We start from the raw sequence: 22,506 nt of genomic DNA on the forward strand, positions 1-22,506 counted from the left end.
GGGGCGCGGCCGCGGGGCGGCACCTCCAGGCTCTCTTGGTAGAGGGCCTGGAAGATGCTCCGGGGGACAAAAGTGAATGCACCTTGACCGCCTGGGAACATCAGTTAAAGAGGAGCGGCTGGCACAGGTCTTTGGCCCATCGAAGTTCAGACGCCCAGCCTGGCTCCTAAAGTCTTCTGAGCCTTGTTTGAATTGGTGCCAGCCTCTGTTCCAGGAAAAACCCCTCCTCTTCCCAACCGACCCCCTCAGGACCCAGGGATCTGAGTACTGACCAAAGTTACGGAGGAGATAAAAAGAAACCTGGTCAAAATACAGCCAGTGAAAAACAGTTCGTCCCTGAGTCTGCAGCCTATCCAGCGTCCGCCCTCTGCCTGCATCAGTTTCTTTGGATCCTAAGGCCCTGGCGGGCAGCAGCATGGAGCCAGTTATTACTTCCCGCTCTCCCGGCCACAACTGGGAATCAACGGAACACAGCTTTCCAGATGGCAGAGGTCAGCATTCAGTAAGGGAAGGAAGGTGGTGGGAACCTTGAAGGTGCTTGTGTTCCTCAGGGAGAGTCCAAGTGTTACCAGTGGAAGTGGGGCTCTTGCAGTGTCTAAAGGAAAATAATTTCCTGAGAACAGCAGGGGAGGATGTCACTCTGTGGTATGGTTTATTGATGGTGTACAATTAAGGGGTCCCCCTCCTGCCTTCCCAATATCCCATCTCCACCTGTCTTGCCATGAAAAACCTCCAGTCTTGTCTTTAGTAGGGCCAGGATGAAGGCCACTGCCCAGAGTTTATGCTCCGTTAAAGTCCGGTCCAGTCCAGCGCCAGGTTAGCTTAGTATATGTTTCCAGCGGCAGTTCAAATGCTGGACTCCTTCCTGGGGGCCATGGAGAGAACAGGTGGGTGCACCATACAGTGCATGTCACAAACAAGAGAGAGCGCACTTTTTTTGTTCCCCAGGGGTTATAACTAGGAGCTTGGGTTTGGGCTGGATCAGGTGCTTTCTCAAAAGAACCAATCAACTTTCCAAACTTTCATGGGCTTGGACAGGTTTACACCCCCTAATTAGACTGGCAGGTCTCTATGGTCCAGCACCTCCCCTTGCACCCCCCAACAATCTGGTACTGGAAGCGGGGAGGGAGGAGTGTTAATTCCCTTGGTGGAAGTCAACACCTTGGTTCCCTGGGGTGTGAAGCTGTAGCATCCTGGGGAAGCAAACAGGCTTCTGCTTCCCATTTTATTAAGCTCAGTGTCTAGCTCTTTGCTCTCTTTCCTTTGTCAATATCTAGTTAACTACCGACAGTAACACAAGTACTCAGTGGCTTGTAGGGGAATAGAATCGGAACTGTTACAGATGCTCCAAAACAGGTGCTTCTCAATTATAAGAAGAAATAATTCATCTTAAGGGGGAGATCATGAGGGTAGATGAGGAGTCTCCCATTTAAAGATTCCAGGCACAAAATTAGAAGGAAAAGACCTGAGTGACTGACTCACTTGCTCCTTAGTAACAACAGCTTACACTTATGTGCGAGACACTGTCCTAAGTGCTTTACACATATTAATTCCACCCAGTCTTCTGAGATGGGTATTTTTAATATCCCTATTTTACAGATGAGCAAACTGAGGCACAAAGAGGTTAAGTAGTTTACCCACTGCTCAACTGGTAGTTGGTGCTGCTGAGATTCTTACCCAAGTGGTCTGGGGTCTAGGTCCGTGTTTTTCAGCAGCATGCATTTCTGCCTCTCCTCCAAGGAGTGCCACTTTATCTCATAAGTGCTGATACTGATAATTATGCTTTTGTGACAGAGGAAAGGATGCCTGGACTGATTAGAAAACTGGAGTTCCAGCCCTGCCTCAGTTGCCCTATTTTTGGAGTTCTCTGGGCTATAAAATGAAGAGGCAAGGTCAAGTTCTTTCCAACTCTGTACCACTTGCTGGCAGAGGAGTTTGACATGCTGCCTCCTATCCTGAAAGGGTATCTTTTCTCCCCCCTCTCCATTCTGCCTCTTTATTTTTTTATTTTGTTCTTTTTTTATTGAGGTATAATTGCATACAAAAAACTTCACGTAAGTAATGTACATCATTTGGTAAGTTTGGACATATTATATACACTTGTGATACCATCACCAAAAGCAAGGTAATAAATATATCCATCACTTCCAAAAGTTTTCCTGTGTCCCTTTGTTTTTTGTTTTGGTGAGAAAACCTAACATATATACCTTGTTAACAAATTTTAAGTACACAATAACTTACTGTTAACTATATGTACTATGCTGTACAACAGATCTCTGGAACTTACTCACCTGTATAACTGTAACTTTCGACCATTGAACAACTCCCCTATTCCTCTCCCTCCATCCCCTCGTAACCACCATTCTCCTAATTAGTGGATGATTTTTATGATATACTATTATTTAAAAGACAAAAAAAGAACAGTAATCTTAGGGAACTGTCATCATAATAACACCAGCTATCTTTGTTCCAGGTACCAGCAAGATAAAAAATAAGTTATTGTTAAGGAAAAGAGGTGAGAGGGAGGGACTGAAAAATTCTATTAAGATTGAGAAGCCATAACCTATGCTGGAATTAAAAGAGGAGATCAAACATAGTTCAAACTTTGAGTTTGAGTTTGGGAGGTATACAGAGGAAATTCAGCAAGAGAAATGAGTGTCAGTGGCAAGATATTTGGGGGGCAGGTGAAGAAATAATAGAAACCATTTTAATAATTAAAAATACAAAAAAGACGTTCTAAATCCTAAAACTGTACATGAACATGTGGGCCCAAAGCATGAGTATATGGAGCTCATTAAAACCTAATTTACATGAAGCACACTTCCAGCTAAACCAAGTAACTTTAAACATTTGTATGATGATATTTGGCTGTCTTTTAAAAATTTCATCTCCCACTCAATTTAGCTTCTCAACCCACTATAACCTGACCTCCACTCACAGCACTTAACTGAAACTGCATGGCAAAGGTTATGATTTTCTCATTGCAAATCCAAAGAGCACTTACGTTATTTTTTATTTCCTTTCATCCTCTTTAAAGAGTTAGGCACTAGGAAGCAGGAATTCTTCAATCCAAGCTAACTTCAGTTTCATCACCTGGGAAAGGGGGGCTGTGTGCTCTCCAGGTACAGGAACCAGGATTCATAGGTATTGCTTGAAGCTGGCATGGCTCAGCCCTGCCCTCTAGCCTTCTTTTGGCTGCCAAGCTCTCGGGGAGCCGTTGGTGGGTGGAACCAAGGCAGAAAGAACCAATCAGGTGAAGGGGCCACTTGGGCTGGTGCTTTCCCTTCTTGCTACCCATTTAAACTGTTAGCTTGGCTCTAAACTGCAATCTGTAGAAGACAGGCATGGATTTCATCTTTCCATTTCCTGGGAGAGGTGTCCTGGCAGCTTAAGACACAATTTGGTCCATGTGTTTTGGCTAGAAAGCCGAAGCTGAACTTATCTAGATTGGTTGGGACTCTAGGCACCCCTAAAATATTTCGTGAAATAATGTTGCCTTCATCACCATGCAACCAGAGACCAGCGGTACGCCCCCCCGGCCCCACTTGATATGGACGAATCCAAATAAGCAGGCTGACAATTTTAGTTCAAGGCAGTGTTTTTTTTTTTTCCTGGAAATTTCATTATTTTTTATTAGCAATTTAGAAACTGGAAACTCAGCTTTCCCTACATGGTAGTGCTGCCTTGTATGAATGGTACCACTAAATCTCTCATGATGGGTCTGTGGACGGATGGGAGAAGTGGGGAACCTCTCTTTCCACTCCTAGCCTGTTTCAGAGAACTGCCCTTTTGCCCCATCTCCCTTCCTTCACCATTGACATCAAATGCTTTTCTTCCAATGGTGAGAGGTTAGTTTTTACTTTGGAGAGTCCCCCACCTCCCCATTTCTAGAAATCTTTGAGCGAGCTGAGGTGTCATGCTGAAAGCTTGTGAGCTCTCTTACCAATGTCCAGAGAGGTCATCTAACCAAGAATTTCAGTCCCTGCTAGGGCAGGTCATGGCAGCTGTCCCGGAGCAGTCACTCTGCACCACAGGTGGCAAAGGAATTTTGGTCCCTTTGCTTATTCATTCTCCTAATGTTCAGGTGGTGGCTTTGGCAAGACCCTCTTTGACCAGGCAAGTTCCCGGCTTAGTCACTTGATCGGAGCCACAATATCTGAAATAGTCTTTAGCGAGCCTATTTCCCATGCAGTCTTTATTTTGTGGGAGGTAGAAAGTTATATATATATTTTCCCCATAGATCAGCTATCTGTTAATTAGGGGTGTGCCTTATGAAGACCAAGCAATGGGAATTGCTTTGTGTTTATTATCAGTGTTCCAATCCCTACACCTTCTCCAGCACCCCCAGTTGTTGCACTTATTAAATACACATATTTCATCTTCAAAATAAAAATTTATTCAGTCTGTAACAAGAACATTGAATCTGCACATTTGCGCATAAGTTCACATTTAAAAACAGCGGAGCACATCAGTAATAAAAAAATCTATGATACAAGTGGAACATCCCAACCACCATGAAGATTAAGGAAGGAGATGAGACCACTCTATATTCTGCTTCAAATGCCTCTAAAATGTCCCAGAGATTCCAGGGAGCACCTGCTTTATTTAATAAAATGTGAGCATAAAAATTTGGGGTGGCCTGGGGCAAAGGTAACAGTCTTTTGGACTTACTTTCCGCATTTAGAACAAGTCCTATAAAATAATGTAGGAAGGAATAAAATTAAAAAAAAAGAAAAGAAAGAAAAGGCACCTTAAGCAATACCAAGCAAACCAAAATCCAATAAAACATAAAACCCAAACAACTCCCTGTGGGCTTCCTGATTGGGAAACATTTCAGGGCCAGTCAACCAGTTTTCAGATTGGCTCACCAGCTTGAGTTAAGCTCTGGGCATTAGCTCTGAATGTGTATACAGGATGCTGCCACCACTGTTGTGGTGAGGACACAGGTGGCAGCCCCAGTCATATACCCCTTGGTGCACCTTCAAGCCCAAGAAGGATGATTCCAGTTTAGAAATCCTGTCCTAGATCTCTGGGGCACTGAGAAAATGAGGCTGATTCTCTTTTCATAGCAGGAGTCAGGCTGAGTCACCCTCCACTTCCAGGCTGGAAAAGTATAGAAGCACCTTGCAACAGCTCTCCATGGCATCAAGGGACCCCAAGCCCTGGGAGAAGGGTTAGGAGCGTGCAGCTTCCTGCTTTGGTGGCAGGCTTTTTCCTAATACAGGGATCAGATGAGTTGAGACACCAAATACATTTGTCTAATACATGCCTTGTTCTTTTACTTTGAAAGGGAAAACGAAGTCCAAGATCCTTTTAAGTTGGATTGGTGCTGAAAGAACTAAAATTTCATCTCATCTACCATCAAAAAGCAAAATAAAATTAAACAAAAATGACACTAGCCATTCACCAGTACAACCATCACTATAAGACACACCATCACTGAGGAAATGACTATTTCCATAGAGTGCTGGATGGGAGTGCAGGGCACAGATGGAAGTCAGCTCCAGGTTCCCCGCTTAACCCATGAGGGCTGACCATTGGAGCCTTGCTCTGTGCAAAGACTCATAGGACAGCCAGGTTTGGGTCCCTGGAGAGGACACTGAGCTGCCGTCAAGTTGATGCACATTTTAATACTCACACAATGTAAACAAAGTATCCACAAATAGTTGTTCAAAAAAGCCAAAGAATGGCTTTATTTAAAAATGCCCTTAAAAGTGACCCTTTTTGCATAATGCTTTCTTAAAAAAAAAAAAACAAAAAACTCCCACAAAAACATCTTTACCAAACATGCCTAGATCACTTCAGAACTGAAATCCTCAGGTGGAACAGGTGAAGATTTCTGTGAGCTGCCACGTCTCAGAAGCTTCAGGTCTATCCAACAGCATCTGTCTGGGGCCAGGTAGCAGGAGGGGACCTCAGAACCTAGGCTGTGATCCTCAGGCTGTCCTTGGAGCTCTTGGTAATTCCCAAAATGAGAAAGAGGAAATATAGTAGGGATAAAGGTAAAGAACCAGGATAATGCTAGATAAAGAGCCGGAAGAGGCTGAGATGCTAGGAATGATCCCAAACATTCAGAATCTGAAAGGCAACCAAAATGAGGAGATGAATATTACTATACTACAGTACTACATGTATACTATAATATATACTATTCCTAAGTATTTCTAAAATTAAGAAAGGGTAGGGGTTTCTCTCCTTCCTACTGACTAGGTAACCATCCAGATTATAGCTCAAAACCTGTGTGGCTTCTGGGGCTTTTACCCCAGGCACTAAAATGTTACTTTTTACACACACGCACGCACGCACGCGCATACACACACACGATCCTCCATAGTAACTGAGATTCAGACTATGGTGGTTTTCAAAATAAAGAGAGGCACTGAGCAAGAGGTCAAGGCCTTTCCTACTCATCTCTGGCAATCTACCAGACCTGTTGTTCTGGGGCTGAGTCTTCCACAAACAGGAAAGGGAAATAGGTCGCCCGAGATTATCAAAAGTTTGAAGAGAAGAAAGTCTGAAAAGTCCTTGATAGCTCATCATGTTCTTTTCCTGGACATCGCTCAGCTACGTAAATAACACAAGAACACTCAGCTGTGGGAGTGTGAGAGGGCTGGCAAAAACCCCACAACATTGACTGAATTACAGACCTTACGTAGAGGACTTTTATTTAAATAGGAAATTAAATGATAAAAAATATTTTTAAAAAATCGAAGGCAGAAAAAGAATGTTTACTCTACTGATTTTCAACCAGTGTGCCACAAGACTTTTTAAACATGCAATACCTGACTATTTAGTCAGGGGCACTGAGCTCTTTTCCCTTAGATTGTCAAATAAAAAATGACAACAGCCAACACAACAATAGCCACACGGTGTGAATGCCCTGTCTTGAACCATAAATATATAGGTCATATAATAGTGTGGCACCTTATTGGTCATGTCGCATAATAAGGTTGCATCTGATTGGTTAATTATTGGTACCAGAAATCCTTATATACAAGTATAGGCACCCAATTTTTAAATGTCATTTTGGGGCAAAAAGAGTAGGTAATTACTATTTTTTAAATCAATCAAAATTATGCCTATTTTTATCAGGTTGGCAAAAAATGTTTTTTGGTGTACTGCAGAATTTTAGTAACTAGTTTGTGTGCTATGAGATGAAAAATGTGGCAAATTGCTGCTCTACTCTTTAGGAAAATAGTTTTTATTTTATTACACAGCATTAGAGGGTTCACCTCCCATCTTTGTTATTTAATGCAGTGAGAGTGAGCATCAAACATAGTAGGAGGGGAGAAGAGAGAACACCATAACCATGTCTATCCTGCCTGTAGTTCTTAATGTGAAGGACGTCACTATCTCAAGGGATTCACATGAGTGAACACCACTCTTAACCTCCCAGCAAATCCTCTTCTTCCCAGCCCTGCCAAAATCTCCTGTCCTTTCTCGATCATAGTGGCGGTGGAAGTGCCTCAGTAATAAAGGGCAGTTCGGCAGGATGAGCTCTGGAAAGTCATAACCCTGTCTTGCAAGCCTCCTTACACTGGTACATACCATCTAACCAAACACTTTACAACACAGTCAATATCCAGGAATCACAAAACTGTGTGCACAATATATTTGAAAATTTAAGGAAACTATTTAGGGATGGCACAGGTACATATAATTACTACACCATAAACACATGTATAGCAGGTTTCTGTCCAATCTGCCTCCTGGCAGCAATGCTGGATGCAATCACGCCTTCCACAGGGCAACTGGATTCACAGCTCCTCAGTACCTAAGAGTGGCTTCAGTCCACCTTTTCTCCCTCCTTTGGGTCACCCTACTACCTGCTCCCCCAAACACTGGACTCTGATATCACCTTGACAGTCTGTGCACCTGTCTTTTCCTCTCAGTGCTGTGATGAACCAAAAACCTCAATCTCAAGTCTGTACTGGGCCAATCTCTCAGCAATGTGGACATCAACCAAAGCAAACAGGAAGCAAATTTGCAAACCTCTTCAGTTTTGATGAGGGCGCTTCATTCCAGGCTAAATATGTTTTCTGTAAGAAGCTGAAACAGGCTTGTTTATGGCAGGTGCTCCTGTGTTGAGGATCTCCACAATAGCAGCAAAGCAACAGCATCCTAAATGGAGTCATTTAAGGCCTGCAGCCTTTCAGCCTAATCCATTAGAAGCTTCCATCCTGGGAAGCAGTTAACACTCCTATACACTCCCTGGCTGAGGTTTGGCTACGGGCAAACAACGTTCTGGGATTTCAGTCATAAAGAGGACTCGGCTTTCAGTCAAACTGTGATCTAATGGGAACTTTTAGGCTTAGGGGTTTCTCTGAGGAGGAAGTTACTAATTTGGCAGGAGCTGGCAATTAGAAATCTCCATTTAAACAATTAAAACAACTGTTAATATACTTGGCAGATTCCTACCAACACCCACCAATTTTATTTCTGTGGTGTCTGTGTTTTCCAGTTGCAGTTTTACTCCTTAAAAAGAATAAATCAAACAGACTCTATGACATTAACAACAAAACACTGTAGGAAAGTGACAACGTTATGTACATAAATACTGTGTAAAAACTAGAGAAATGATAGATCTTCCAGGAAGAAAAAGGGAAAAAAACTTATGTCAAGTGTTAACAGTGATAATATCAAAAAGAAAACTTTGCATTCAATGGAGGTTATACAAATGTAATGTAACAATTCAGATATCACTGACTGGGGAAGGGGGGGCAGTACTGGGAGAAACAGCATGAGGGAGCAAAATAAGTTGGAGAAAAATATGGCCATTAAACTCAGAGGCCCACAGGATTATTCAAGTAATGGAAGGGTTAACACCCTACATATGTTTTCATTTTACAAGAACACAGTGACTTCCAATTGCTGTTTTTCAAACTTGTCCCTACTGTGCCTCAGGTGGGAGGATGCTGCAGAGCACATTTCCTGGCAGGGAGGGCTAGGACCACCACCTGTGTGGAGCCCATCACTCCACGACAGTGGGCAGCAGCCTCTCCACTCCCTTATTTCACCTCCTCCTCCTTATGCCTTCCTCTACAGAGGACCTCTCCGATTTCATTTGGGGTTGACTCAATTTAATAATAAAATATTTGCTTGACAGTTTACAAAGCCAGCCATCATCATGCCTTTCTGTAATGACCCGCTCTGGAATATCAGAAGAAATGGATTCTGGAACGTCCCCTTTGAAAACCAAGCAGAATCTGCCCACTGCAGGAGCTCCAGTGGGCTGTGGCGAGAAACCAATCCTGAGAGGGCGGCGCTGATGTCTGACTGCCCTTGAGCCCATCTGATGCCTCAGGTCTGGAGAGCAAACCATCGTCATACAGGCCTGGGGGGCGCACTTTCAATTTCCAGCTTCACCCCCACTCTTCTCATCTGCTTTCTTCCTCTACTGAGCAAGCAAGCCTTTTCTCAGAGGGCAAAATGAGGAGCAGGTGGCAGCTGATTGAAAAACAGCAATTTGCTTTTGATAAAGGTGTTCTCTGAAAATGAGTATATTTTGAGGTTTGAATTTTCTAAAAATAAAAAAATGATAAAATGGTCTTGCTGTCCAAATCAATCTCTCTCTCACACATACACAGAGGAAAAAACCCCAAACCCTGCATGCGCCAGGAACAGTAAAATGACCAAAATATTATAAAATTAACCAATAAAGTGCATGTTCCTTACATATTACACCTGCCCCTTTTACAAACATTTCTTTTAGAAAGTCACACGTGTAGGCTCAGAATCACATGGTGTTATAGAAGGGGTTGGCTGTCCGTTTTTTATCATTTGCTTTTTTCAGTCTCTTAAGGGGGTGAGTTCTGCTGTGCTGCTGACGGGGAGCCAAAGCCAGCCCTGGAGCTGGGCCTGCACATTGCAGCCCCTGGGTCTGCAGCAAAGCAAGGCCTCCTTCAGGACTAGTCAATGCAGGTCCTGTCTTGGGGAGCAAACACTGCTGACTGTAACCAAATTCTTTGGCATACTGTACAAGGGGCCTCTCCACTGGCTTGCTCTGTGCGATACACTCTGTGGTTTTAAGTTGCTCTATAAAATACTTGGTGGGCTCGGGGTTCTGAGGGCCATCTGGGTTGTCTGGAGGCTCTTGGGCCTCCATGGCATGCATGCCTGAGTCTGTTCTGATGAAGGGCTGAAGCAGTTTGAGATGAGGGGACTCAGAGGAGACAGGCTCCCTCTCCAGTAAACAGTCTTTACACAGATCCAAGTAACCTAACTTGGCGAGGGAAGCAGAACGTCTCATTTGGGATGGTTTGGGGATCCCTATCTGGCAAATAGCTGGGGACTCGATTTCTTTACCGTCCTCCTCCACCACGCTGGGGCTGTGCCTGAGACTCTTTGTATTGTCACTACTAGAGCTATATAGGAGTCTACAGGCTACAGGTGATGGGTCCAGTTTTTCTTGTAACTTTCCAATGTTGTCACTAAGTTTGCTAATGAAACTTACATCTTCACTACTTAACTGGGAGCCCTTATATGGCACTCCACTGCCACTGGAGAGGGAGCTCCCCTGACTTGCTTCCCAGTTACCCTGCTCCACACAGGGCTCACTATCTGTGGTGCTGCTTTGCTCTGTGACGCCTTCCAGGTGAACCACAGCCTGGGGATGCAGGTAATCCAAGTTGGCAGAAGGTATGTGGGTTGTGTGACTGACAAATGGCGCTGCTGGGTCCAGGGCTGTAGCCAGGCTGCTGCCCCAGTCGTCAGGGCTGCTCAGGGTGGAGACTGGGTCAGTGGGCCTGTAGTGCTCAGGAGAGGAACAATGAGGCAGAGGTAGCACTTTGGGAGACAGAGAAACCTGGTCAGGGCCCAGGGTCCTGTTCAGATTTTCGTCCAACGCACAGAGGACAGTGATGGCCTTCTCCACTTTCACCTCCCTCAGTCCTTGCTCCAAACTCTTTTCACGGGTGGCTACTTCACCCCCAGGCCCAGTGTGAACCGGCAATGTAACTGTGTGGGTATACTCAATGACTTCTATCTGCTTGGGAAGAGGGGCTGCCTGTGGCTCAGATCCCTGGCATGAAACCACAGTCCTCTGCTCCTGCAGGACTCCTTGCTGCTTGGTTCTAGTCTCTGACTCCTGAGGAGCTGGCAAGGGACAAAAATCCAGTAGCTTGGGTGCTGGAACAACGACATCTTGCTCACAATGTGATGGTGAGCCAGCCTCAGACCCACTACATTTCCCTTTGCTCCTGTTTGTCTCTGGTTCCTTGGGGACAAATGAATGTTCTAGGGTGGCTTCATCACTCTTCCCTTTCGGTGCTAGGTCTGCCACACAGGAATCATTCTTGGAGTTTTTGCGAGTGGACAATGAGGTACAAGCAGGGGTAGCACTATGGTGCTCTTGCTCCTGCCGCAAGCGTTCCTCAAACTCCAAGGTGGCTCGTCTTACAGACCCAGGGCACCACTTGGTACCTGGGTGCATCCCTGGGCCCCAGAACTCTTGTTCCCCCTCAGCTGGTTCCTCTTCTTCTAAGTCTGCAATGGATGAGTGCACAGTTAGGCAGCTTTCGGGGTCCCACCTCCCTGAGTCTTTGGCTAGTTCAGGCTGGGCTGAGCAGGAACCCTCATTCTGTTCCAGGTTTCCAGGTTTGTTCTCGGGGGCCTGGGTCCTGTCAAGGGGCATCTCGTGGACGGTGTTCTTCTTTGGTGTATGGCATGAGTTGGATAAAATGTCTCCTTTTAGCTGAATTTGTCCAACTCCTTGACTAATAGATTCAATCTCAGTGACAATTTCTTTGACTGAAATTGCATTTTCTGAGTGAGACTGCATGAAAATGTCTGGGCTGACCAGTTCTGAGATTGCCTAAGGAGAGAAAATAATGAGATGGTTAAGGGGAATTGCAGTCAAACTGAAAATGCCAGGGTTTTTTTGTTTACTAATCCTCTAATCCAGGAGAACCTTCTGACTATGAGGGCACAAATCATGAAGTGGCCGGAACTGTCCTTTGCTGAGGACTACACTCTGACTATCTGTTTTTGCTGTACAAGGAAACAAACAAACAAACAAATAAAAAATGGATTCATCAGAGGCAGAAATACAAAATTAGTTATAGGTTGTATCACTGTCTGCTGAACTTTCTGTTCTGTTTACTCTAATAGGATGCCAATCTAATATCTTGCTCCAAAAATGAACAGTAAATAGCCTTGGAGGATCCTAAATTTCCTAAGACCATGAGCCTTCAGAACTTAGGTCCCACTGGGGTAAATGAAATCCTTCTCTCTGGCCTATATCAACTGCCAGTTATAGCCTAACCTAGTTTGAAGGGAAGAGGTCCATTCAAGGGCTCAGTGGTCACCTTAAATATGCCCAGTGTTAGACAAGGCAAGGATGAGGCTATCATCTGATAATCTGATTTGGAGACTCACTGCTCTCTTCTCTCCTGTTATGCCAGCTTTCATCTATGCCCTCCCATTTCTCCTAGCAGCAGCATCCCAGCACGTGAGGGCACTATGCATCTGATCACACAAGTCCTAAATTTCACATGGCTCCTTCTGGGAAAGGTTTACTTGGCTTGGGCTGCCATGTGCCTGAGCAAAATTAGAAACTGTGACTCTCTGACATTTTACTGTTCTACCAGTTATGAATTCCCAGGTGTACTTATAAGAAGGCCAAAGAAAGTTGGCCAATGCAAAAATCAAGTCCTATTGTAAAAAAATAAGAATTTCAAAATCTGGAAATGGCCCCATGGACACTTCTTAAAGTGACACCATTATGACCATTAACCTATTTTTACATTTTTATAAGCCTTTAAAAGTACATTTCCTTAGGAATTATTCTTGTCTTTCTCCTTCAAAAGAGAGTCAGAACTAGCACAAACTAACAAGGTCTTTTACGCTTTTGGGAGAAATCTGCCTGGACATCAGACAGAGGCAAATTTGACAAGACTGGAAGAGAAGCCATAGCAGGCCTGATATGTGCATGGGCTGTATAGGGAGTGCTCATATAACCAGGGACTTTGCTAAAAAGCTATTTCTGTCAGAGCTGCTACCCCGCATTGGTCCAAAGGAGAGCTCAGGCATTCAAATTTCCCAGTGGAAATGAAACAGAGGCATAGCCTTTGGGGAGAGAAAAAAGAAGCAGAGGCAACGACTGCCTTCAGGTAGTTTAAACGAGGGAACAATGAGCCCTGGCTGGTATGGCACAGTGGACTGAATGCTGGCCTGAGAACCAAAAGGTCACAGGTTTGATCCCTGGTCAGGGTACATGCCTGGGTTGCAGGCCAGATCCCTAGTTGGGAGCATGCGAGAGGCAACTGATTGATGTATCTCTTGCACATCAAAGTTTCTCTTCCTCTGTTTCCCTCTCTTTAAAAATAAATAAAATCTTTGAAGAAAAAAAATAAAAAAAGAAAAGAAAAGAGGGGCACCATGAGTAATGGACAAGGTGGTAAACATAAGTAGATAGACATCATGGAATGTCAAGAGTCTACTCAGCTACACTGAATTCATTAAATGAAATTTTGGTATGTTAAATATGTTACCATTTACTTCCCAACTGCTGTGTTATCTTGATACATTATATAGATTAAAATGCATGCCAGTTTCAGAAGTCTCAAAATGAGAATAAGTATGAGTCTTAGGAATAGTGATATAGAGTAATGCTTTCCCTGCTCTCAGGTGGTTCATAAGAGCTCATATGCCACTGAGAAGAATCGAGATTCTGTCTGCTCTCAAAGCATTTCCCCAAACCATCCCCCAATTCTTGACTACGACAGGACCTCAGTTGAAGGACAATTCAGAAATATTATTAATAGCAAGAACTCAGTATGGGAATCAGGCGCCACTCCAACACCTATTTACAGACGTCTAAGCTTTGAATTTTCTGAGACAGAGAGAATTTTCTAAACAAATCCATCTCCTCAGAGAGACACAAGTTTCATTCAGGTGGCATGTGAGCCCCTGGCACCTCATTACTGGTGAGATTTGATCTGAACTGCAGAGGGCCAGGGAGGGGACTGCTCTTTGTTCAGCCAGGACATTTGTTTTGGCTGATCCCTTCTTTCCCTCATCCCCTCTCAGATGTGCTGCCAATGACACCAAAAACCTGAAAAGATAAATTCCTCAAAAGGCCACTGATTTAAAAAAAATACTTAAACCCTAAATTTTCAAGAAAAGTCTCAGCTAGACTCTATCTCCCATACTGCCTTCCCAAACCTTTAGCTACATTAAAAATCATAGCAGAATCCCAAATATTTTGTCTTTGAAGAGAACTTCATTAGGTGGAAAACTATAAAGATAGTTTTTACCTTTGACTGCTCCTCGTCTATTGAAGATTCTTCTGATGCATGGGGAGTATTACTCAAAGAGCTGCTTCTCTGGTCGTCAGCTGTCACTTCGGAAGGGGCTACTTCTACCACTGATGGCCGACAGCTCTCACTCCTTCCTCCACCCAGTTCCTCCATCCTTGAGTGGGAAAAAGATCGTGACCGGGTTTCTTGAGAAAGCTCCACAAACTTCTCTAGGGCACTAAAAAAATCAATGCGATCTGTACTGAAATCTGCGACTTCAGCCTGGCAACTGGGCTGGGGGCTTGGTGACTCAGGATCAGGGGACATGGGGAGGTCTTTCAGGCGAGATGTCAATTCTTCCATAGGCAGTAAGTGGACATTCATGTCTACTTTCAGTGCATCTGTCTCCAAATCTTCAACTGTTAAGTCTGGGAACTTGTTGGGTATTTCTGGGGCCTGTCCAGGTTGAATTAAGGCTTTGGATGCATGGCAGTTGTCAAGAGGGAATTTTGATTCCTTGAGACAACACCCTGATGTGCATCCATTGATGTCATTTAGGTTTAATTCATCTTCAATCTGTCCGGCATGAAATTCCCTAGAAGTAAACTCCAAGCAGATCATTCTTTCTTTGGTACATAGGCCTTTCTGATTCTCATCCTGTGGCACAACATGTTCTACAAAGACAGGAGGTATGGATGGGTGACCTTCCACGGTCTTCACCTCGGCAATCTGGTCTGCTGAGGTGGTAATCTCCTTCTTGTTGAGTTCTAGCCCTGGTTTGCAGATGGGTTCGTGGTGGTCTGAGAGGTCACTATCTGAATGAGATCGCCAGAGCTTGTTATGCCGCTGTTTGCTGTGGAGGACATACACAAGAAATGCCTTACTCTGGTCTGTGAAAATAATCAACATTCCCCTCGCCCCCCCGGAAACCTCTCCCAGATAAACTTTAATTTTAACCTGCAACATGCTCTGTTAATACCCAATGGAAGTAGGCAATAACCATTTGAAAAGATGCTCAATTTAACTAACAGCAAAAAAACAAAAAAAAAACAAAAAACAAAAAAACACAAAAAAGGCAAAACAACAAAAACAAATAAATAGGAGATTTTTTTTTTTAACCTGTAGTACTGACAAGAGCTAACATAGTAGCTAGCTGCTAATGCCAATGATGGTATTGGCCAAACAAGCCCTCTCATATACCACAGTTTGGAGGACTGTGAATTGCAGCATTTTACAGAATGAACTCTGGCTGGGGGTGGACAGGGTAGGGGAGAGAAATGAGGGAGAAATGGGGACAACTGTAATTGAACAACAACAACAACAACAACAAAAAGGCCCTCTGGCAATAGTTCTCAAAAAATCAGCAAACTAGTAACAGTTCTTTCAAGGAAGGCAAAAATACCTTTGGGGAGCGCTTTACTTCCTATACTCTGTATTTCTATAATTTTTGAATTTTAAAATAATGAGCATGTTTAAATTAATAACCAGGAAAAAAAAAAGCATTTGAGTAATATAAAGAGAAATAGTCTATTAGAGCCCATTACAAATCCTCATAATTAGGATTAATCACTGATGTGGAAGTGTGAGGAGGGTGGGAATCTTTCTTGAATTAGAAAACAAAGATAAGGCTAGTAAACCTGCTGAAAAATATTGGTAACTGATGGAAGAGGATGAGCAGGAAGTACAGGCCCCTTTCATAAGGAGCTTTGGATAAAAACCATGAAGCTAAGGTGACACCCGTAAAAGTAGGTGGGCTGGGGGAAGAAGACATACACATCCATACTTTGGTTGATTTTATGGAGGGAAGGTCTGATGTGGCGATGAGATTTCATTTCAAACCACATTCTCGAACAAAGAAGTGCAGTTCCCAAAGCCCTGGCCAAAAAGAGAAAGGTGGCCCTGTGGCTAGTCGGGATCACTTGCCAAGGGAATAGGTCACTAAATGGTTTATGGGGTATGGTTTCCATGACTTACAAGCTGATGCAGAGTGACCTAACCACAGGGTAGAAGGGGAAACAGCCCAAAACAACTCACCCTGGGCTCAGGGCCACGCCTGCTTCAGAGGCCTGTAAATCTCTGCTGAGTCATGTGCCTGCACTAATGTGAACCCCTGTTTGTTCTCAACTCTGCACCTGCTCTCAGCTCCCCCTTTGCTGCTTGGGTGGGGATCTGACTCAGGCCTGCACAGCAAAAGGATGTTTTTCTGGGAAGGAAACAAACAGGTCAATCTGTTTATGAAGACAAGCTATAATCAGTTAGCTGGGTGTAAATTAGGGTCTTTATTTTTTCCAAGCTGCATGAACTCCAGCCACCCCTAGGAGGAGACAACATATCACACATCCAAAACAAGTGAGTGGCTGTGCCGAGGGGCAAGCTGACTGGTTGGATAGGTGAGGCCTAAACACTGTGACCAACCAATGTGAATGTGCTTCCCTTTAAAGTTTCTTCTTTCATATATAGACACCCTCATTTCCTGATCTACATATGACAGTGTTCTCCAATTTCTATCCCTCACCTATTATGAACATGTTGCTCACAGCAGGGCAATTCCTATCACACCAAAGACTAGAAAGACACCTCTGGGAGTTTGTTCTTACCCTTCTAGTAATGTAAAAGAACATCTTATCAATCAACAGGTAAATGGGATGTTTTCATAATCCCAAGAACCCTGCAAAGTATGATTTTTAAAACTGCCTGTAAATCACTAACCAATCTTATGCTAACAGGCACAACAGTGCATGTTTCAGAGGAAGTGGCTGACATCATAGCTGCTTTGCTCAGCAGGGACTTCCTTTTCTTCCTGGAGGAGATAATCATCAGAAAATATTGGGTGAAGGCTCTGGAATTAAATCAACACCTACTTGTAAAGGAGAAATAAAAATCCCAATCTGAAGATAGGTCTGATTCTGCTGCCTTTCTCATTTTTGCAATAGGACCTGCAGGGAGAGTGGTAGGCAGCGCTCTGATGGAATCAAGATATTCATTACTATGGCCTTTGAAGCACTGTTGCTCCACAGGCCCTTCCTGATCCTCTCCCTCCTCCTCCCCACTCAGAAGTTATTAACCTCTCTCCTGCTTATCATCCTCTTCCTTTTCTTTATTATAGAGTCATCATGTTTTGTTAATAATATACGGCTCAGTTTTTCATGTTTTGAACTTTATATAAATTAAACACTGTATGTATTCTCCAACTGTTTTGTTGCCTAACATGTTTTTAAGATGCATCGATGTGTGTAGCTGTAATTTCATAGTGAAATTTATTAATCCATTCTGTTGATGAACAGTTCTGGCATTACAAACACCACTGCCATGGCCATTCTTGTGCCTGGTGCACACTTTGGTTTCTCAAAGGTGTTTTATATACAGGAGCAGAAAAGGTGGGTCACAAGGCATGGATAAATCATGTTTTACTCTGTAAATGTTTTCCAGTGAACTTTTTCAAAAGCCAGTTTATTTTAATGCTCTCTCACTGGTCAGGATAGAAGGCATTAGATCATATTTATTATTTTAAACTCTTTATGTTTAAATTCAGCTGACTCCCCTGACCGACCTGGTTCCTGGTAGGTAGCAAGTACACAAGTTGCCAAAAAGAACTTCAGAGTTGGTTTATTACCTATATGATGCAACTAACTCCAGTTCTTTTCCCCCTTGAGTGGCCTCTGACCTGAATTTGGATTCATATAAACACACTGACACATGAGATGATTGGGCCACTCTGGGTAAGAATTTGGCCTTTCACTTAGTAAATGAACAAGGAAGTCTAAATGACAGGATGCACAGGATATCCCACTCTCTTGTCTCAACCTGCTTTCTTTCTTATTGTTAAATGTTTGGTAAAGAACTAATTCTGTTTGAGAAAGTTATATAGAGGAAAATAGTGCTAAAAATGGAGTATCAGTTATAGTAAAATCATATTGTTTATAGTTACTTGTTAGGGCATTAGACAGCCTGTAGGAAGAAGAAGAAAGAGAAAAGTTTCAATTGAGCATTTTCTCTGTGCTGTGCTTTAAGATAATTTTTCTGAAAAGCTATTAAGAAAATCCTTACATGTTGATTGTGATTGGCTATCACTTGACCAGGAATCCAGGTCCTCTCATTCTCGGATTCCCTCCTGCTGGCTGACCACTGTGTAACAGCTAACTAGACTTCAATGTCTCCACCAGCAAACCGAGGGTAAACCAACTCTGCCTCCTCTGGTCTGGTGACAGGGGGTATTCAAAGAATCAAAACTGACATCTACGAGGACATGTGGCACAAACTCTCCCTGGCAACCACCCAGTTTTCTTTCTTGCCTTATGCACTGGAACCTAATATCACAGACACATGGTCAGCTTGCAAAAGCCTGAAATCTGAACTTGTCTAATGGAACATAAATCTGCCAGATACCTGCATGATCAGAGTGCAGAATAACAAATAGGGCTGCTGGCAGTTTAAGGAAGGGTTTCAACACATGCGCGTGCGTGCACACACACGCATCCCTCCTCCAGCCTCACTCCTATCCCCCAGCTATAAAAAAATCAGCTATGAACAATATCAGTGGCTTTATGATACCCCCTTTTAGTTTTAAGGGGAAATACTAACTATTAGCCTTCTTCAGACTCTTAAAGACACAATGAAACACAGTGAAATGTGGAAAAAGTCCCTAGCATTTCAGAGGGGCCCTCAGCCCCACGTTCTTATGAAGAGACTATAACCAATTCATAAATCACTATACGGAGCTGGTGTCACTTTGTTAAACTTCCTTTCTACCAGGGCGTAAAGTACCAAGGTGAGGCTCAGAGTCTGCTACTTTAAAATAAGTACCCAATGACAACCTGGACAGCCATGGAGCTAGAGAATGCTAAGATCAAGCCACTGTCTCTTTGGGAAAACCACCATATGCTTTCTGGGTGAAAATATGAAACACAAGGGCTAAGTACTTGGCTAGGAAATGGAATTTCTCTGCAAACAGAATGAGTGGGATTTTTCTAAGGACTTTCCTCTCCTGCTTACCTAAGCTGCAAAGCTGTCAGACAATCACAGGGGTCTAGGGCTTCTCCTCTTTTGCTCTTCTAAGCAGGCAGTTCCTGGAGCAGCACTCCAGGGTTGGGTGAGGGTATGCTGGGCCCAATTCATTTGCCAGTTAGATTGGGAGGTAGTCTGTGGGTGCCATTTCTTGACAATACATCACAGATTGCAGACCCTAATGGCTGTTTATCCAGCAGGCACTCCCACTCTTTTTCCTCACTGGTCGTGGCCTGTTTTGGTTGGGGTATTCTATGTCCCATGGCTCAGGGAATGTAACACTTCCGTACCACCAGAGGGTGAATGTGAATTGCTTTAGCCAGCCCAGGAAGTTCTATTGTCCTGGCTAGTGAGTAGTTTTAAGCACATGACTCAGTGCTGGCCAATGAATCCTGGGGAGGGGTGAGGGAAGTCTATTGGGAAACTTCTGGGAAAGGTCTTCCCTCCATAATTGAAATGCCCATTCATTCAGCCAGATGCTGTGGAATTTACATGTAGATGTTTAGAAATGTGGCAGACATCTGGTAATCATGTGGCGACAAGTTCAAGGAGCAGGCCATTAACCAAGGAAGGAAGAGCAGAAAGATGAAGAGTGCCAAAGTCCTTGACTACATCGCCAAGCCACTACAGAGTCTACTTCTGTGCTTCTTGCTACAAGTGATCTTAATTCATAGATGGGTGTTGGGCCAGATATCTTCTGTGTGCCCCTGCAGATCCATTCTTCTGCTTTTCTGCTCTGTTCTCTGCCCTCGAGGTTGATTTATGGAGGCCATCAAGCAGCCCCCCCTGCCTCTGACTTCTACAGGGTTGGGCTAATGGGTAGTCTCAGCAGAAGACTGGTGGGAGGAGAGTGAAGGCAGATCATTTACTTCCCTAGCTCCCTCCTGTAGGGTCACTACAGGGAGGCTATGTACCTTAAGTTATTGCTCCTCTCTGGAAGTGCCTTTCCCCCTTTCTAGGTTCTAGTAGCTGTTCCTTCCCTCTTTGGACCTCGGAGCTACTACCAAATAGCTCTGCTGATACAAGTCCCTTCATTCTACTTCAATCCAGTATCTTTGTAAACAGTCGCGTTATAAAACCCTCCTCAAATAATCCTAATTTGAGTATTTAGTTTCTTGTTGAGATCTTGATAGAGGGTATTCTGCTACTTGCAGCTGAAAGCAGCCTCAGTGATATCCCCAGCATTGGATTCTAGTTATTAAAATCCAGGAGATAGCGCAATACAGGAAATTCCAGTACCACTTTCCGTTCCAGTTTCTAATGGAGTCGGTGTGTCTGTGGGTGGTGGGAGGCAGTGGCTGGAAGGAGGAGGAGGAGGTAATAAATGGCATATACCTATGTGAAGGAGGGAGAAATAAATGGTGCATGCATATATGTGTTTTCTGGAGGAAGGAGATGATGAGAATCACATCTGAATAACCCTTAACAGTAGATAATGTACATTTCTACGCATTTTAATTTACAATAACTTTGTGAGAAAAGTCTCTTGATTTTCACTTTACAGATGGGGTCAGGTGAGGAACAGAAATGTGTAATAACTTTTCAGAGGTACAGCAAGCGGGTAAACCATGAATGGAAACCAGATACACTTACTCCAATCCTGTGGTTTTCTCACACCTGAAGGCTTGCCCCTCCCGCATGAGTCAAGACCAGGAAGGCAGGGAACCAAAAGGAAAGAGGCAGGGCGATTTGCGGATTTATGCTGCCCTCCTTATGCTGATCTAAGATTTTTCTGAAATTCCTTCAACATCTAAGAAAAACCACATATGCTAAAAAGAACCCAACCCAACAGCTTGCAGTAGCCTGCGATTCCAGAATAAATACTGAAATTGGCAGGACACAGTGTATCCTTCCTCTCAATGGGCCACGTGAGGACACTGCCTAACATCTGTCCTGTGTGTCTGGGAATATATACATATAATATTTATGTCTCATCCAACCCTCAGATGCCTCTTTCTTGTGCCAAAAAGAACTGCTGTGTCCTACCTTCTGATCTAATCTAAAAATGTCATCAATATCTGGCTCCAAAGACCTACAAATTCTTTTTAAGTGGAGGAGATTTTTGTATACTCCCAGCCTCCTAAGAGAACGACTCAGATGAAATCATGCCAAGTACTGAGTAAATGGGAGGGGTTTTTTAGTGGAAACCATAATGTGATGCTGTGACCACATTTTCACAATACTTCGGGAGTGGGAGGGTGGCCCCTCTGCATGGATAGGTTGGAAGGCTATTTAACATTTTGTTCAGGGTAAACACAGCCCAGATTCAAGAGTCAAGACCAAGTCATAAGACTTACTGCAGTCAAATTCTGGCATCAGCCCCAACTGCTTCTAGGCAGCTGTGCCCTCACCCTAACAAAACCACCCAGAACATGTCTCAATGAAAAAAAAAAAGCAAAATCTAGCACTCCACAGAACTGCAGTATGTGGCATCTCAAGAAACCAAACATTAAATCCAGTTTGATACCTGAATCTTCTCTCCCAGAGCAGATGACTGTAGCCTTCACCACCAAAGGGTCATAAATACCGTAGTAAAATTAATTACTCATTTTAAAACCATTACCAAATTATTGTTGAAATAGTTAGTTCTGATTGATACAGGGAGATTTCAAGACCTAGTACTGGGTATATAAAGAAAGACAAATTTTGTACGGTGTCACTTATATGTGGAATCTAAAAAAGATGAACTCAGAAAAAGAGTAGAGTGCTGGTTACCAGGGGTGGGGGTTGGTAGAAATGGGAGATACTGGTCAAAGGTTACAAACTGCCAGTTATAAGATCAGCAAGTTCTGGGGAAATCTAATGTACAGCATGGTGATTATGGCTAATACTGTATTATATATGTGAATGCTGCTAAGAGAAATCTTAAATATTTTCACCACAAAAAAGAAATGCATAAAGAGATGGAGATATTAGCTAATGCTATGGTGGCAAGCTGTTTGCAATGTATAAATGTATCAAATCAACACATTGTACACCCTAAACTTGCACAATACTGTATGTCAAAAAATTTTATATGTCAATTATATCTTAATAAAGCTGGGGGGAAAAGGAACAGTGATGGTTAAGTGTAGAGTAAGTGCTTAGTAAATGTTGTTACACTTGAAACAGATACTGTCAACTGCTCTCTGTGGGTAAACGCTCTGTGTGAGTTTATAAATAATTTTTCCCTTTGTAATTTTTTTGCATTTTTATAAAGCATATACAGGGTGGGACATAGGTTTACAGTTATTCATATGAAAAATAATACAATGATTAATAAACA

General features: G+C 43.3%; 1 protein-coding gene across 2 annotated transcripts in view; it reads right to left on the reverse strand.

Annotated features, from left to right (window-relative positions):
- Window positions 1-4,382: 4,382 nt before the first annotated feature.
- SSH2 (slingshot protein phosphatase 2) overlaps window positions 4,383-22,506 on the reverse strand; it is a 230,047-nt gene continuing 211,923 nt past the window's right edge. For both annotated transcript variants that reach the window (XM_054573257.1, XM_054573256.1), the window contains 2 exons: window positions 14,256-15,090; window positions 4,383-11,812 (listed from right to left, as the gene is read on the reverse strand). In XM_054573257.1, coding sequence (XP_054429232.1) covers window positions 9,737-11,812; window positions 14,256-15,090 — 2,911 coding nt within the window. In that variant the 3' untranslated portion in view covers window positions 4,383-9,736. The remainder of the gene's footprint in view (window positions 11,813-14,255; window positions 15,091-22,506) is intronic.

Source organism: Pteronotus mesoamericanus, unplaced genomic scaffold (assembly GCF_021234165.1).
Source record: "Pteronotus mesoamericanus isolate MK-2021 breed Mesoamerican mustached bat unplaced genomic scaffold, CSHL_Meso_final contig_246, whole genome shotgun sequence".
NCBI lineage: Eukaryota > Metazoa > Chordata > Mammalia > Chiroptera > Mormoopidae > Pteronotus > Pteronotus mesoamericanus.